The sequence below is a fragment of the Lytechinus variegatus genome, chromosome 3 (genome assembly GCF_018143015.1).
Source record: "Lytechinus variegatus isolate NC3 chromosome 3, Lvar_3.0, whole genome shotgun sequence".
Lineage (NCBI taxonomy): Eukaryota > Metazoa > Echinodermata > Echinoidea > Temnopleuroida > Toxopneustidae > Lytechinus > Lytechinus variegatus.
Window position 1 is genome coordinate 58,683,705 of NC_054742.1, and position 16,506 is coordinate 58,700,210.

The 16,506-nt window shown below is 36.0% G+C and overlaps 1 protein-coding gene across 1 annotated transcript in view; it reads left to right on the forward strand.

Moving 5' to 3' along the window:
• Positions 1–13,115, forward strand: part of LOC121411490 (glycine receptor subunit alpha-1-like) — a 46,598-nt gene extending 33,483 nt beyond the window's left edge. Inside the window, exons 5-9 of the mRNA XM_041604256.1 lie at positions 2,405–2,487; positions 6,762–6,893; positions 7,684–7,916; positions 8,902–8,991; positions 11,279–13,115. Of these exons, the coding sequence (XP_041460190.1) occupies positions 2,405–2,487; positions 6,762–6,893; positions 7,684–7,916; positions 8,902–8,991; positions 11,279–11,587 (847 nt within the window). The 3' untranslated portion in view covers positions 11,588–13,115. The remainder of the gene's footprint in view (positions 1–2,404; positions 2,488–6,761; positions 6,894–7,683; positions 7,917–8,901; positions 8,992–11,278) is intronic.
• The last annotated feature ends 3,391 nt before the right edge of the window (positions 13,116–16,506 follow it).

Genomic DNA, 16,506 nt, shown 5'->3' on the forward strand with positions numbered 1-16,506 from the left:
AAACAATTGATGCGAGCGCGAAACTCTATTCATATTTTGTAAATCATAAATATGATATAGTTAATTGGGTATCATTAATAATGCGATCGTGAAGCGTGAGCAGACAATTATTGATATTCTGATGGTGAAACTGGATAGTTTAAGTACACTTTTAAATAAAGAACATGCAAGCTATCGCGCATGTTTTAGATTTAGATTTAGACCTAGAATCTGGGCATTCTGAATACATTCATTTAATGGAACATTCGTTTAATGGAATTCACATAGACAATATGAACTTGGCAAATCAAACACAATGTGACCACGCAGCGTGAGCTTAAAATGCTGATGTAGACCATAAAACGGACATTTCACAGAGCACTTAAATTTGTATATGAAAAAAAAATAATGAAAGCTCGATGTCCGAGCTACAATATGTTTTGTATATTGACTTCAAAACTTGCTCCATATCAGTCTATTAAGCAAGATATGAATCTCATCGAACAGGCAATTCTGGCGCGAAGCGCAAGCAAAAATTGTATATAGTAACATGAAAGATTTTTTTTTGCAAATCTTCCCCTAACATTATATCATTCACTCGTCTTCCTCCTCTTATTTTCCTCTTCTTTTTTCTTCTGTCTTTCTTCTTCTTTTACTTTTTTCTTTTCCTCTTTCTCCCTTTTTTTTTGCTCTCCCAATTTTTTTGGGGGGGCACCTGGGGGGCACACCAAATCTCAGGGGGGGCACGTGCCCCCCCAGGCCCCCCCGTAGCTACGCCACTGTATAAAAGACACAAACTTTCACTTGATTTCTGGCACTTCTTCTGCCTTGTGATGCACGCGGTGATTAGAAGAAAAAACACTAAAGAGAGTCGTGTGATCCCAAATACAAACTGATGAAGTACTAAGGATGTCTCGCCAAGTCGCCATGAACAACACTAACAAAGTATATTCCTCATTTACTCAAAATGTATCAGACGAGTTGCTACCTTCTGTCATTACTGACTCCTAGAATATGTTCAAGAATTAATCGGATTTTATGCCAGTGTATTTACCAGGGGTTGTCCAGAAATCGATATTTGGATAAGAGAAGGGAAAATGAATTTATGGAAAGAGAGATAGAGAGGGAGAAAGAAATTTAGAGAGAGAGAGAGAGAGGGGGAGGTCTGGCCAAGGAGCAAAGATTGATCACGTGCAGAAGAGTGCATTTTGTTTTTTTATCTACTAATTAATATACCAGCAAACCCTTTTGCCACGTTTGTTAGAACAAATTTCGGCGCAAGATGCGAAAGCGTCGGAAGAGACATTTCTGCATACTTATGTAGCGTAATCAAGGGGCCGCGGGAGGGGGGGGCTGAGCCAAAGGTGGGAGGGCTGGACTTGCATAGAATCATGGTGGCACCACCGTTTTTAAACTAGGGGTCAAAAGAACATTTTGGGAACAAAGGCGGACACGAAATTTTTGCCTGTTTCACAAAATCGAGCGCAACGCGCGAGCAAAATTTCGAACTTATGACCTGAAAGATTTATGTTAGTGACTAATATTGTTGGGAGCTCACAGTGACTGGATGAATAATAAAATCTAAATATGAAAAGTGAGAAATGCTGGGGAAGTTTGTTTTGTTGGCACTGCATATGAAATGGATAAGGACATAATAATACAAACAATCAATGCACAATATACAAGATCACATCTGCAGTTACATGACTCAACATGTAAAATGATTTTTTGAACCATCCGTGCTAACCACTTAAGTTTGTAATGCATAAATGTGTCGTTATGTTGTTTGATAACAAATGAGGCAATCAGAAGAAAATCATTCCTAGAGAATGATTACACAGTTAATGTAGGATATTATATCGACACAATGCGTGTTACTCATTTTTCGCTTGATAGGTTGAAGAATCAAACATGCACACGGAGTTTACTCTAAATTTCATTTTTAAAAGAAATCCCGAACGGTTGTCAAAATGGCCAGTTGAACTCTGAAGTTAGATATAAATATCATACATCTTAAGAGTAACACATTTGCCATTTACATATTATCATTGAATGTATAATCAAAATCTGAAGAAGTTGCTACTTAGAGACAGCCAGGATTTTCTTTTTTAAATCTAGGAATTTAGAATGTTGGTTTCTCTGCATGTGGCTACTGCTGTTTAAACCTTTTTTTTACGTAGGTGGTATGGATAAAGTTGTGGGGCAGGGATGGGATCCCCCCTCCCTCCCTATGGTTTTTCAAATAGTGGGGAAATAGGAGAGAAAATAACTTTAAAAATAGGGGAAAACGGAAAGAAAAAAAGATTATGAAATCGAGCGGTCTGAGTCGTATAACTGTATGATAAATGATTTCATAAAAAGATATCCAAAACAACATAATTCGCCTTTGCCCATTGAAAGTTTGTTTTTTGTGCTTTCTTTTCAGGATAAGTTTGACTTCAGCTTGCTACATGGTTCTTCATCGCTTTCCGTTTGATTCTCAGCGATGCACGTTAAACGTTCTGAGCTGTACGTATCTAAAGTTGTTTGATAAGAAGACTTGAATTTCAGTTATTAGTCATTCTTTCTCATTGGAATCACGGACACTTGAGTTGAGGGAGAGTTAAAAATACTCTCATTTATTTCTTTAATAATTATATAAATGTAAAATCATACACATATCATACATTTGATCACAAACATAATCATGTCACATTAAGATGAGTTTTATCAAAATATAATAAAAGAAAAAGGTGTCCTCAAAAGCCTCAAAAGCTTGAACACTGATAGAGTAACTAGGCTTGATTTAAGGAGATGTCACATTGTGGCGTTTTAACCAGCGTATAGTTCTATGCTGACGTGCGTACCTGTGGACAGCCATTTTCTAATTATTTTTTATTCCATTTTTTTTAATATCAAATATTCCATATCTTTTGTCATTTGAAGCTGTTTAGCATGCCGTTGCATAAAAAAATGAACCCTTGCAAAACATGCTGGTAATTTGAGCAGCATTTTGAATATCATTAATATGCAATCAATTAAAGGTAGGCGGTTGTCAGGTCAATGTTTATATAGTCATTTTCAGGCAAGGTGCCTGCACTTTCCCCCTCATTTTGTTATTGTAAATTTGTACTACTTGTTATCTTATTCGTTGCGTAAATGTGTGAACAAGTCTTCCACGTCATGCACTTTCAGTTCTTGTGAACACTTGTTATTTTTTCAATGTTAAACATGCCTTTATATACATTGACGTCAGTTGTAAATAATTAATGATCTAATTTAATGTTGTGAATGTTTTATCATGCATATTTGAAAATGGAAAAGATCAATAAAGCATAAATCATATTTAAACAAATAATAACATAACACGATTTAAATTGTTTATATGAAGAAACGTTTGACTGAGTTGTTAACAAAAGGCAATTATCAATATCAAGAAATATGGTTCAGAATAAAACCGGCGTACACTGGGGCGCTCAGGTGTACCATCCCTTTTAGTTTGATAAATTAACTTCATGATGGAGTTATAGTTCCAGTTTAAACTCTTTAACCAGTATATATCTTGACAAAAACATTCAATTGTACCCTTTCATGGCCATGTCTGGCTTCGTGACACACATGTTTGCAAGCAATAGCAATCGCATAATGACATTAGCAAGCGGCCAATCAAGATCACCGTGGCATGAGGATTTTGTTCAATGTAGTAGGTCCATGGTTCAATTGACTTACCAAAAACCCCAAGGCAGAAACCATTAATACCACCTTTCAAGTTTTAAATTAATACAGGCCTTGTCAATACAAAGCCTGAAGGTGGTTGTGTAAAATGGTAATCAATCGCCATCTTTAGGTGCGGATTTTTTTTTTAATGGCAAACCGTCCCTTAGCCAGGCACGTGAGAGCTGTACTTTGATATGAGTTCTCCAGGGCACCAACCTGTGGCCATTCTTACTCTCTAAAAAGACAATAAGTGAAATTTTCACTCTCCGCTTTTCACTCTCCTTGGTAGTGACGTCAAAGATGACTCATTTTGGAGTCAATTTAGAGTGATTGTTTCACATGAAATTTCGTTTCAAGTTTAAGTTTATTTATTCAAAACCAAAGACATCACATCATAATCAAAATAGATATACATACACTGTAAATGAGTACATGAACATACATCAATCAGACTATAGCATATACGAATTGGTTTTATGACCCCTTTAAAAGCAAAGCTTGTGAGTAGGGCCCTGGAATACTTATGGTTATTAACATAAAACATAGGATATACTAATCTACAAGATACATAGGAGAGAAAAAATGTATAATAAGGTTAAGATGCTAAATATAGAATGGAAAAACTATTACAAACACGCATATATACACAAACCCACTCACACACAACCACATCCACCCACACATGTACATACTAAACATATATTCTGAGTAGGTCAGCAATTTAAATGCAAATACATGTAAGTCAACTTAAAATACATATTGAAGGAAAATAATAAATAGATTTAAAAAGAATGAAAGTCACTGTTGTCTAGCGAAATTTATACACTCTCTCCGAGGTAGTGACGTCAAGCATCGCTCATTTTTGGAATTATTTTAAAGTAAACATACTCATGTTTTACACAAAATTTCACTTTAAAAAGGGTGGAGGTCGGTCTTATCGAATGAAATCGATTCACTTTTCCGAGGAGTAGAGTAGCTATAGGGAGTGACACTTGGAATTCTGAAAATAGGATTGTTGTCTTCGTTTGACCCATACCTGAATTTCAGATCTGATGAACACATCTGCCTTCCCTTTTCCACTTGGTATCACATTATCTAGCGAACCGCATGGGGAATCCTCGCCTCGTTGCAGATCTGACGCCTCAATTGTTGATTCTTTACCGCCAAAACCGAATAACACCAAGGTACATTGGCTTGGTTGAGAGCAATGTGGCGTGAGTTGAATCGTAATGACAGACGCCTATGTTTTTAGTGTATCTCATGGGGGGCTCGCCAGAGCGGGCCCATAACAGAAATAACTAAACAAAAATAAATCCGTCGAATATCGAAGGGAAGAGAAATATTTTGAGGATGAAAAGTTATTTGTGCATCTTATTCCTCTTAAGGGGGCGCAACGGCCTGAAATTCATGAGTAGAATAATCTTATTAGCTGAGTAAACTCAAATTGTACACAAAGACGTATTACACTACTATCTTGTATATTTTGATAAAATTTCAATGTTATGGATTATTTGTTAAACTTTGTTTCGCTGGAAACAATTAAAAACGTTTAGTTTATGATTTCACGTTTATTTATTTTCCATTTTCTTATTTAAAGGACAAGCCACCTCCAACAAAATGATTTTTTAATAAAAGGTGGAAAATCCAACAAGCGTTATACTGAAAAAGTTAATGAGAATCGGATGTTAATAAGAAAGTTATGACATTTGAAAGTTTTGCTTAATTTCACAAAACAGTTATATATGCACATCATGATCGGTATGCAAATCAGGGAACCGATGACGTCACCCACTCACTATTTCTTTTGTATTTCATTATAAAAATCTGGGCTTTATTTTCTCCCGATTGTCATGTCAAACAAAAACTTATTCCTCACTGAATATGTGGAATTAGCATTGTTTTTAAAATTTTAGTGATTCAATCTAGTTGGTTACTATTGTCAAATTTGTAAAAAAAAATGTAATATTGTATACTTCAGACAATAGAAAACAGAATAAATGGTGAGTTGTGGTCATCATCGACCAGGACATCGACTCTTTCATTTGCATATCACTGAGTTGTGCATTTAACTGTTTTTGAAAAAAAATCTAATTCTTCATCCGATTTTGATGAAACTTTCAGTGTTATGCTTGTTTGAGTTTTCTTTTTCGATGTAAATCAACATGTGTTTGAACGATATTTGTGAAACTCTAAAGTGTATAGCAATATCTCTCTTTACAAAAATAGATTAAAACAAACATAATATCTCAGATAATATCTCAAAGGAGTCCATCCTGTTTTACAGTATATCATTGGAGAAGAAAAATCGACAAATGGATTTTTTATATTGCGCATATAAAACACCATCAGCAGACTTATTTAATGACCATGACAGGCACATACATGTACACAGGGGATGGTTCAGGGGGTTACCCACCCCCCCCCCAGCTTTGACTTTTTGCGGGTTTTTTTTCTATTTTAGTTCGTTCTGATAGACGGAGGTTACCCCATAACCAATAATATTTTTGACGCAATAAAAGTTATCACAAAAGAAGGGACAGACCCCCCCCCGACCGCTGTGCTTTTCAGAAGAAAAAAAAAATGTAGCACGTGTCAGAGCTAGCGCTTAGCGAAGTGCTTAGAATATCTCAGGAATTTAAAAAAAAAAAAACCCTACCTATATCGATCGGGTAACCCATTTACTGCACTGAACTGCATGGGTAAGGAGTGGTAGATAAACGCCTTTTCAAAAGAGTACGGGTGCGATGGATTCCACTTAGACACAAATCATCTCGACATACCCCTCTAATATGTGTTGAAGCCTTTGTTATTTTCCTTATTGATATATCATTTTACTTCACGATAATGAAAGCAAAAATAAGTGCAACGAAATAATCAATATATTCGGTGTAACCTATGGTATCAGCATTAAATCCCATAGGGGTAAACTTGCTTTTGAGGTTTTGGGGAAGCCCACAATAATAATAATGATGATGATAATAATAACACTGATATAATAGGTTTGATGCAATGAAAACGTTATCATTTTGATTGGCATGTGCGTTCACTGAATCTCTCTCTTTCTCTCTATCTGTTCTGCTCTACAGATAGTTATACTACCAAGGATATGATACTCGAAACCAGTGATGAGTCTGTTGAGATACCGGATGGATTGATAATGCCTAGTTTTATTCTGCAATCAATTTCGACCAGGGATGACGACGTGCTGGTTTCACATGGTATGAAAAAAAATATTTTCTCAATTTATATATATACTGCAAACAAATGTATCAAAGCTACGCACCAAGCATTCTATCCCATGCTTCATTTTATGTTGATATCGATCTTATTTTTGGTGAAATATATTCAGAATTTATTTTTTTAAAAGAGTTGCCAAAGCTGTTGTTCATGTATAACTTCACTTATTTGTATACTTTCTCCCATACGTGTACTGTATCAACGCAATAGATTTGATCCAGCTGAGGCATGGCGGCTTGTCATTGTTCAAAACCCACCTTCACCCGACAAAGGAAATTATAATTGGTATAGTGTTGAAAATCTGTATATCTGACGGTCAGTCGGATCGGGGTCGCCCTAGCCACTAACCGTCTCTGTGGTCTAGTGGTTAAGGCACCGGCGTTCAAAGCTGGGGGCCCGGGTTCGATTCCCGGCAGAGGCGTTCTTTCGGCATCACCAATTTTCCCAAAGGGTATAGCTCTGAGGAACCTTGATTTAAGCTACACCTACCATTGTTTTCTTCCTCTATTTCTTTCACACAATATTCAAATAAAAGAGTTGCCAAAGCTGCTGTAGTGTTTTTTGTACCTCCTCCTCATACGAGCCACCACATGCAAGGATTTCAGTAGATCAACAACAAGTAGTGAATATCGTTTATTTGTTTCATGAATATTAATATTCCCCTCATCTTAACCCTTTTTTCACTACAACCTTGAATATTGTGCCAAAGGTTAATTATTCGTTCTGTCAAACAAATCTTGTTATTGAATTTTATCCTTTTTGATTCTGAAGGGGGTAATTTTAGTATGATCAACGTCCACTTTGAGTTCCAACGGCAAATGCAGTCCTTCCTCTTGACAGTCTACATCCCGAGCATGCTTCTCGTTAGTCTGGCCTGGCTTTCATTTTGTATCGACGCACAAGCAGCCCCTGCCCGAGTCTCACTGGGTATAACAACAGTACTCACCGTCACCACTATGACCTCTGGAATACAGGAATCACTTCCGGTTGTGACCTACGCAAAGGTGAGATATCATATGTAAATTTCAAAATATTTTATTGCTTGTCCACGGCGCGGCTGGTGCAATATGTCCCACACGAAATATATACATGAGGTCTAATATTTATCAGTCTCTTGTAAGTGTTTTGCTTTAATTATCCTCTAAAACTATTCATCATTATCATCCACAATCATCTCCTTCATCATCATCATCAACATAATCCATCATCAATATCATCGTCATCATTATCACCATCATCATTACTTTCGTCACCATCATCATCATCCTCATCATTATCATAATCATCATCATCATTATCAATACCGCCAACCCCAACAACTTAATTCATACTTAAGTCAAGAGATTTGTTGAAAAACATTCATTTACCGTCTGACCATTACTTGTTCATCAAAGGCAATGAACACTAAATATGTTTGTGAGGGTTTGTGTATGGGAAATAGTGAGTGTGGTGGTGGGTGTGTTTATGTCTTGCACTTTATTTTTTTCCAATGTATCATTGATTATTTCAATTATTTTCTGGCAATGAACCTTGAAATCCGAAATTTTAATTTTCATGTTGGTCTAGAAAACACTTAGTACTTTATATAAAAGCAGCTATAATCATCTTGACCGACATTGTTGATGGCATTTCAGGCTATTGTAATTGTAGAACTATCTACGAGTTTTATTTCCTCTAAATTGCCTGATTTTATCATGTACTGATATAAATTGACCCATATCTAAAAAATTAAACCATGATTAAAATAACTTTATATTTACATGTTTGAAAAATTACACAAGAAAGTTCCTACAACCAGCTTGAATAAATACGACAATTCTCCAGTAAGTCCATGTTGGGAGGTAGAGGAAATATTTTGACAGTTCCACATCTGAAAATGAAATCTGTTGCAGATAGAAATGAATATGAGAATGCTAATTATGTTATTCATGTTATCCATGCATGGTCGGAAATGAATCACATTTTATATTGGTATGTTTTCCTTCTCAGGCTATTGATATTTGGCTTGCTGCTTGTCTGTTCTTTGTCTTCATGGCCTTGCTGGAATACGCGCTGGCTAATTATCTCCTCACGCTAAACGTAAGTTGAATAATACGTACCGGTAAATATCAATAATTATAACATAGTGATATGGATCCTAATCAAATGATTGGTAGAAACCTATAGCGTGACCACGGTCATGAATGTTTGTCAACATGAAATTTACAACAACGACAAACTGCTATAAAATAATGAATAATTTTATTGATCAGGCTTGGTTTTGAGATGAGAATCGCTTATCAAATAAAAAAGCCACATCATTTTCTTATAAAAAAGAATAATTACAGTACACACCAATGTCATTCATACTGAAACAGTATGAACTTTAAAAATGTTCTATTGGCATCTTATGCGTGCAATTAATTCCTACTAATGCCCGCAATGATGAGTATTTTTTGTACAATAGGAATGATGAAATTAAATCATGATTAGCACAAGGACACCAGTTGCTCTTGCTCATCAACCGTCATAAAATTACAGTATTTTGATGAATAGATAATGACAGTCAATGAGGAAGAGTAATAACATCAAAGTCTGCGTACATGCTGCACACACACACACACATACACACACCCTCACGTATATATATATATATATATATACATGTGTATATATAGATATAAACAAATTAAATTGATAATTATGTATCAAGTTCAAGGAAAGTGCTCGATGATTTAACTAAAGCAGAGCTTTATAGGAATTGTCCTCACCTCTGGTCTACCAATGGTTTCGCGCCTCGGTCACAGGCGGCTCATCAGGACACTGAAGCTAGTTGGATTTGGTGGGGGCCCTCGGTTGGGGGCAATGGATGCATTTCACGGTCCGGCGGTTCTTTGTTCCTTGTTTTGTGGCATGTTCTGATTACTTCGGACCTCCTTTTGAGTGAATTTTTCTTGTGAGTTGCGATAATGAGTTTTTCGTCTAAGCATAGTTTGCAGATTTCACTTCCCCGCATTGCCGAGTTGAATTTTTTCATTATTGCCCATTTTAAATTGTATTGTTCCCTTTTCTTTTGTACATCCCATAGGTATTTAGATAATTCTGTTTCGTTTTGATATTTCTCGTTTCGGAAAAATTTTGTGTGATTTCTAAATCTTTAAAAGTTCTTCCTGCTAGGCCAAAATACACTTTGGTGATTGTATCTCTTTGGCCGTGTACGTGTGACAGGCAATTTACCCGTAGAGGACAGTCTTCCTTCACTCGGCAGTTGCATGTTTTTCCGGAGGGTTCTCTTTTGATTTTCTGATGACTTTTTCGTTGTGTGATTTGATGATCGAATTTATGTTTGTCATGCAGCTGTAGCTAATTTTTACAGTATTTTTGTTAAAAAGTCTTGTGCAGTTTGTGTCCCTTGGGGAATTGTTTTTCGACTAGGTTGATGAATTTCCATCCGATGTTGGCTTTGACATTACTGCTGTAGGGTGGATTGAACCACGTGACTTTCTTTGGCGTTCATTCCTGGTTTTGTTGGACTTTTGGTTTTTGGCGAATTTGATGTCACCATGGTAACTGTGTTGCTCAGGGCTTCGTTATATACCAGTGCTGCGATCTTAAATTTGTCTTCATTTGAAGATAAGTATGAGATTCTTGCTTGTACTGATGTGGGACTTTGCTTAGTGATGGTAGGGAGATGGTTGGAGTTGGGGTTCACATACATCGGGGTGTCGTTGGGTTTTCTTAAGGGTTGGTAGGAGTTATTCTCGAGATGTAAGGTTACATCTAGGTAGTCTACCCCTTTCAGGTTGGTTTGCACTGTTATTCTCAGCCCAATTTCTTTGATGAGTGTTTTTCTAGCTCTGTCGGCCCTGCTGCATGAGGTATGTCTAAAAGACAAGTGGCCAGTCCATCGTCCCTGTTTATTTTGGTTTCCAACTGCGATAGGGCATATAGGCCTACCAGTTCGCAGATTTCGGCCCCGTCTTAGGCCCCCATTGAGACATCGAATTTGCATTGTGCCTCCCTTTTTATTCAAGGTTTGTTGCTGTTGTCAAAGAGGAGAGTTTTCCTAGCATGCATGATGATGTCTCTTTCGATATTACTGAGAGGGGTGTACCTTTCAGCCCACTTTAAGCATTTGAGGAGGAAGTCTTGGGAGATAGAGGTGTAGAAGCTTAGTAGACTATGTCTTGTTAAACAAGATAGTTTAACTTGATAGTTATAATAAGTGACAATCTGATAAAAGGTATTTCAGTTTGAGTATAAGTTGTGTTAAGATTGAATGCTATCATAATTTTTATGAATAATAAAAACGCTGTTCATTTGAAATCTATCTTTTAGAGAGAAGTGATTTCAAGTCTTTCTATGTATATTTTCTCAATTTATCTAGAGAAAACGTAAAGAAGCCATAGAGGCCTTGGAAGCATCCCTAAAATCTGAGTCATCGGAGCGTGGCAGTCCGCCAACTACCAAAGAAGGAATTATGGAGGAACAGCTCAGCAGATACCAGGCTCAGTACGCCGCTCCAATCAAGGGGCAGTCATCGGGCAATAGTTCTGATGAAGAAACCCAGAATCCTCTTGTCCTTCCCACGCTGTGGACAGCCGACAGAGTTGACCGCCTAGCGAGATACATTTACCCAGTTGCCTTCTTTTTATTCAACCTCATTTATTGGCCTTTGTATATTTATATGGACTGATCGGGTGCAGGAGAGGGGTGTCCGTCAGGGTCCTTCGTTGTCACCACTTTTATTTCAATAGATGAGTTACATGGTTACCAAGACTTGGAAGAGTAGAAACATCCGCCTTTTTTTATTACAATGAAAGTTTATACGAAAGGACTGGACTACGGAATGAAAGGTGCATAAGCTGAGAAATCCACCCCCGGAATTTTGGAATCTAATAGCAACAAATTGTCTTGATGTCATCCAAACTTTGCAGTAACAAGATACCATGATCTGTAGTGAAACCAATAGAATAATCACTACAACGCTGAGTCGAAACATGATGGTTTTATATAATGTATTGATGGATCTTGATCTTGGGATATATATAAATACTGAATTATATGAGCCGAATTGCCTTATTATCATATGTTTATAGAATTTCAGTTAGAAGTATAGAAGAATAGAAGTAGCACAATTTTCTTTATTATCAACGGCAATTCTATATTGCATGTACGAGTAGTAGTAGTAGTAGTAGCAGTAGCAGTAGTAGTAATAATAGAAAGAGGAGGAGTAGAAGTAGCAGTAAGCACCACCACAAACACCATCAGCAGTAGTAGCAGCAGACGCAGTAATAGTAATAATATAGTAGTAGTATAGTAGTAGTATAGTAGTAGTAGTAGTAGTAGTAGTAGTAGTATGTAATAAAAAAAGATCTACTTACCCTAGCCACCGTACTTGAGCTCTTATCAACTGATCACCTAGAGGACGCTGTATATTATCTTTTTCATTCTTAATAATTAATTAGAAATTCAAATGATCATGACTGGTAGTTTTGCTCTTACTTAAGTCTTTAAAACATGTTGAATGTACTATGAAGTTTGTATTTGCAATAATGTGCTGCATATGCCAATGGTTTTCTTATTGTTTATCAACTTAATGAATTATATTTCTTTATCGCTTTCTTTAAACATAAGTTTTGTGTCAATATTATTAGCACAAATCATACGCTCTGCGTGAATCACGATGCATGGAAATTATGGTGTTCCTATGTTAAAAGTCTCAGGTTAAAATATATATGGCTAGTTAAATTAAATCGATGTAAATGTATATTTTCATATTTTGTGTTTTTATATTGTGTTTGTACTTTTTGTTATGTAGGGGTTGGTATCCACATGCATGAGTTGGTATGCGACTGTTAGAATAAGATGGGGGATCGAGGAGGGAATTGGGAAAGTTAAAAGGATAGAAGAGCAGACTAGATACACCTAAATAGATTTGATCAAAAGATGTTGATATATAATAATTACATTATTTCGTCCAAACAAAATATGGGTAAGGATTGACCAAGGAACAATGGTTGAGAAAAATGTCATTGGTTGAAAATTCGCAGACTGAGGTTTGAATGACTTTTACCACACTTTTGGTCGGCCACAGTAATATTAACCATCTCGATGGGTTTCTCTTTTGTATAGTTTTTTTTTCCAGAGATTAAGTGATAATCATAGAAGGAAAAAAGAGCGACTTTTGGAAAGAGGGTGACCCTATTAGTGTTATGCCACAGTCACATCGGTAGATCGACCGACAAAAGGACAAGTCCACCCCCCCCCCAAGAAAAAAAAATGTTCATTTGAATAAAAAAAAATCAAACTAGCAAAACTGACAATGTCATCAGAATCGGATGTAAAATAATGAAATGAAATAAAATTTTCACAAAGCAGTGATAAGCACAAGTCAAATGGGACAGTCGATGATATCCCTCACTATTTCTTTTTTTATTGTTTGACTTATACATCATTTCATTTTTTATAGATTTGACAATAAGGACCAACTTGACTGAGTCATATAGTCTTAAACAATGAATTTGAATTATACATTATTTCATTTTTTTTTATAGATTTGACAATAAGGACTAACTTGACTAAATCATATAGTCTTAAAGGGGTGGTCCAGGCTGAAAATATTTATTGCTTAATACACAGAGTAGAACTCACTGAGCAAAACGCTGAAAATTTCATCAAAATCGGATAACAAATAATAAAGTAAAGTAATATTTTGTGAAAACAGTCGTCATGAATATTCATTAGGCGAGCTGATGATGTCACATCTCCACTTTCCATTTTCTTATGTTATTACATAAAATCACATTTTTTTTCATTATTTCATACTTGTGTGAATAAAATGTCTCCCTTATAATGAAATAAGTTGCAGCAATAAATATCTAATGCATTAAATCAGTTGTCAATCCAATTTTTCTAGTTCTTGGAGGAAAAAAATTGAATAAACCTAATTTCATATAATAAAATACAAAAGAAAAAGTGGAGACGTGATATCATCAGCCCACCTAATGAATATTCATGACGACTGTTTTTACAAAATATTACTAAACTTTAAAATTCAATAACTGTGCTATTTGTTGTCCGATTTTAACGAAATTTTCGGCATTTTGCTCAGTGAATTCTACTCTATTTATTAAGCTATAAATATTTTCAGCCTGGACCACCCCTTTAAACAATGCTCATTCCACATGTTCAGGGAGAAGTATTCGTTGTTTACAAATTTGTTATTACAAATGAAACGAGCTATCTGATTGGCTAAGAGCAAATTATTTCAAATGAAACGAGCTATCTGATTTGCTAAGAGCAAATCATTACAAAGGAAACGAGCTATCTGATTGGCTGAAGGCAAGTTTTTTCACTGACAAATGAAACGAGCTATCAGATTGGGTAAGGGCAAGTTATTTCACTGATAAATGAAACGAGAGATCTGATTGGCTCAGAGCAAATTATTACAAATGAATCAAGCTATCTGATTGGCTAAAAAAACTGACAAATGATTCGAGCTTTCTGATTGGCTAAGAGAAATTTTTTCACTGACAAATGAAACGAGCTATCTAATTGGCTAAGGGCAAGTTATTTCACTGACAAATGAAACGAGCTATCTGATTGGCTAAGAGAAAAAACTTTTACTGACAAATAAAACGAGCTATCTGATGGGCTAAGGGCAAGTTATTTCACTGACAAATGAAACGAGATATCTGATTGGCTAAGAGAAAAAACTTTTACTGACAAATGAAACGAAAGATCTGATTGGCTCAGAGCGAATTATTACAAATGAAACAAGCTATCTGATTGGCTAAGAGCAATTTTTTCACTGACAAATTAAACGAGTTATCTGATTGGCTAAGGGCAAGTTATTTCACTGACAAATGAAACGAGCGATCTGATAGGCTCAGAGCAAATTATTACAAATTAAACAAGCTATCTGATTGGATAAGCGCAAATTATTACAAATGAAACGAGCGATCTGATTGGCTCAGAGCAAATTATTATAAATGAAACGAGCTATCTGATTGGCTCAGAGCAAATTATTACAAATGAAACGAGCTATCTGATTGGCTAAGGGCAAATTATTTCACTGACAAATGAAACGAGCGATCTGATTGGCTCAGAGCAAATTATTACAAATGAAACGAGCTATCTGATTGGCTAAGAGCAAATTATTACAAATGAAACGAGCTATCTGATTGGCTAAGAGCAAATTATTACAAATGAAATGAGCTATCTGATTGGCTAAGAGAATTTTTTTCACTGACAAATGAAACGAGCTATCTGATTGGCTAAGAGAAATTTTTTTCCCTACAGTACTTTTTAAAAATTTCTTTCCCTTTTTTTCTTTCTTTTTTTTTTGCTCCGCCAATAGAGGGGCCCGGGCCCCTCGCCCCCCCCCCCCTGGATCCGCCTGTGATAGTATAATTTGATATTATAATGAATAATATTTTCTTCTTTCTCACCACGTTTCTCTTCCTTTTCCCCGTTTTTTGGGGGGGTCAGTCGATGGGTGGGGGGGGGGCACGTGCCCCCCATGCCCCCGTAGTGACGCCACTGTATGTCCCTATGGCAAATACCCCCCCAATATTATCATCTTTCTACCCCATGATGGTTTAATGGTTTTATTAGAGATTACATTCATTTTTTTTAATATTCCATCTTACTCCCTTCCCAGAGACTCCAACATTGATGAGTTGGAAGAAACGGGGTTTCTCTTCAATGTTATAACATGGACATAAGTATTTCTTTTGGAAATGGTGAACTGGCACTTTATTTGCATTTTATGATTCCATAATATTGTTTTATTTGTTAAGTGGTATTTCAGGAAGAATTTTCACCAATAAAACATTTTATCTCATGTGATTTTTTTTATTTCCTTCGTAAAAAATGGGGCGATATTTGTACAGGCCATCCCCCCCCCTCCTCGAAAAATGGGGGGATATATCCCCCCATCCCCCGGGATTTACGGCATAAACTCCCATGACTGGAATCATTTACTATTATCACCCCGATGACTGTCAAATTCCAATACTCAATGCTTCAAAATTCTCGACAATGCCCACACAGACTTTCAGCTCATAATAAAAGAAGGGCTCTTCATCAAATGGAGAAACCCCAACTCAATCAAAAGGTATACAATTATCAAATAATGCTTTCTGTTTAATCAACCCACTCACACTGAACTATCACTGACGCAATTTTTACTTTCATTCCTTTTTAAATTCACCCTGTTCCACATATCATTGTATTTTGTAACTACATTCTTGAAATAACCTTGATATCCCAAATGTATAAATACCAGTTACTCTGTTCTATGATTTTAGGCTGATGATGAGATGTGAACCTCGGAACATGTTCCCTTTAATAAAAATAATATTAAGTTCTTTTCCTCATTGTCTCTCATGAATTACACCTGTATAGGACTACGGGTGTATATCATAGGGGTCAAATAATTTGTTTTTCTGATCAAGAAATTATCTGAACGACTGGTCCAAGATCATCCATATTACGTTGGAATAATCCAAAATTCATTATCGAGAGCAGCAAACAACATGAAATAGGTTTTTTATTTTCTTTCCTTCTTTTTTTCTTTGTCTCTCATTTTCCACCTAGCCCTCATTCCGC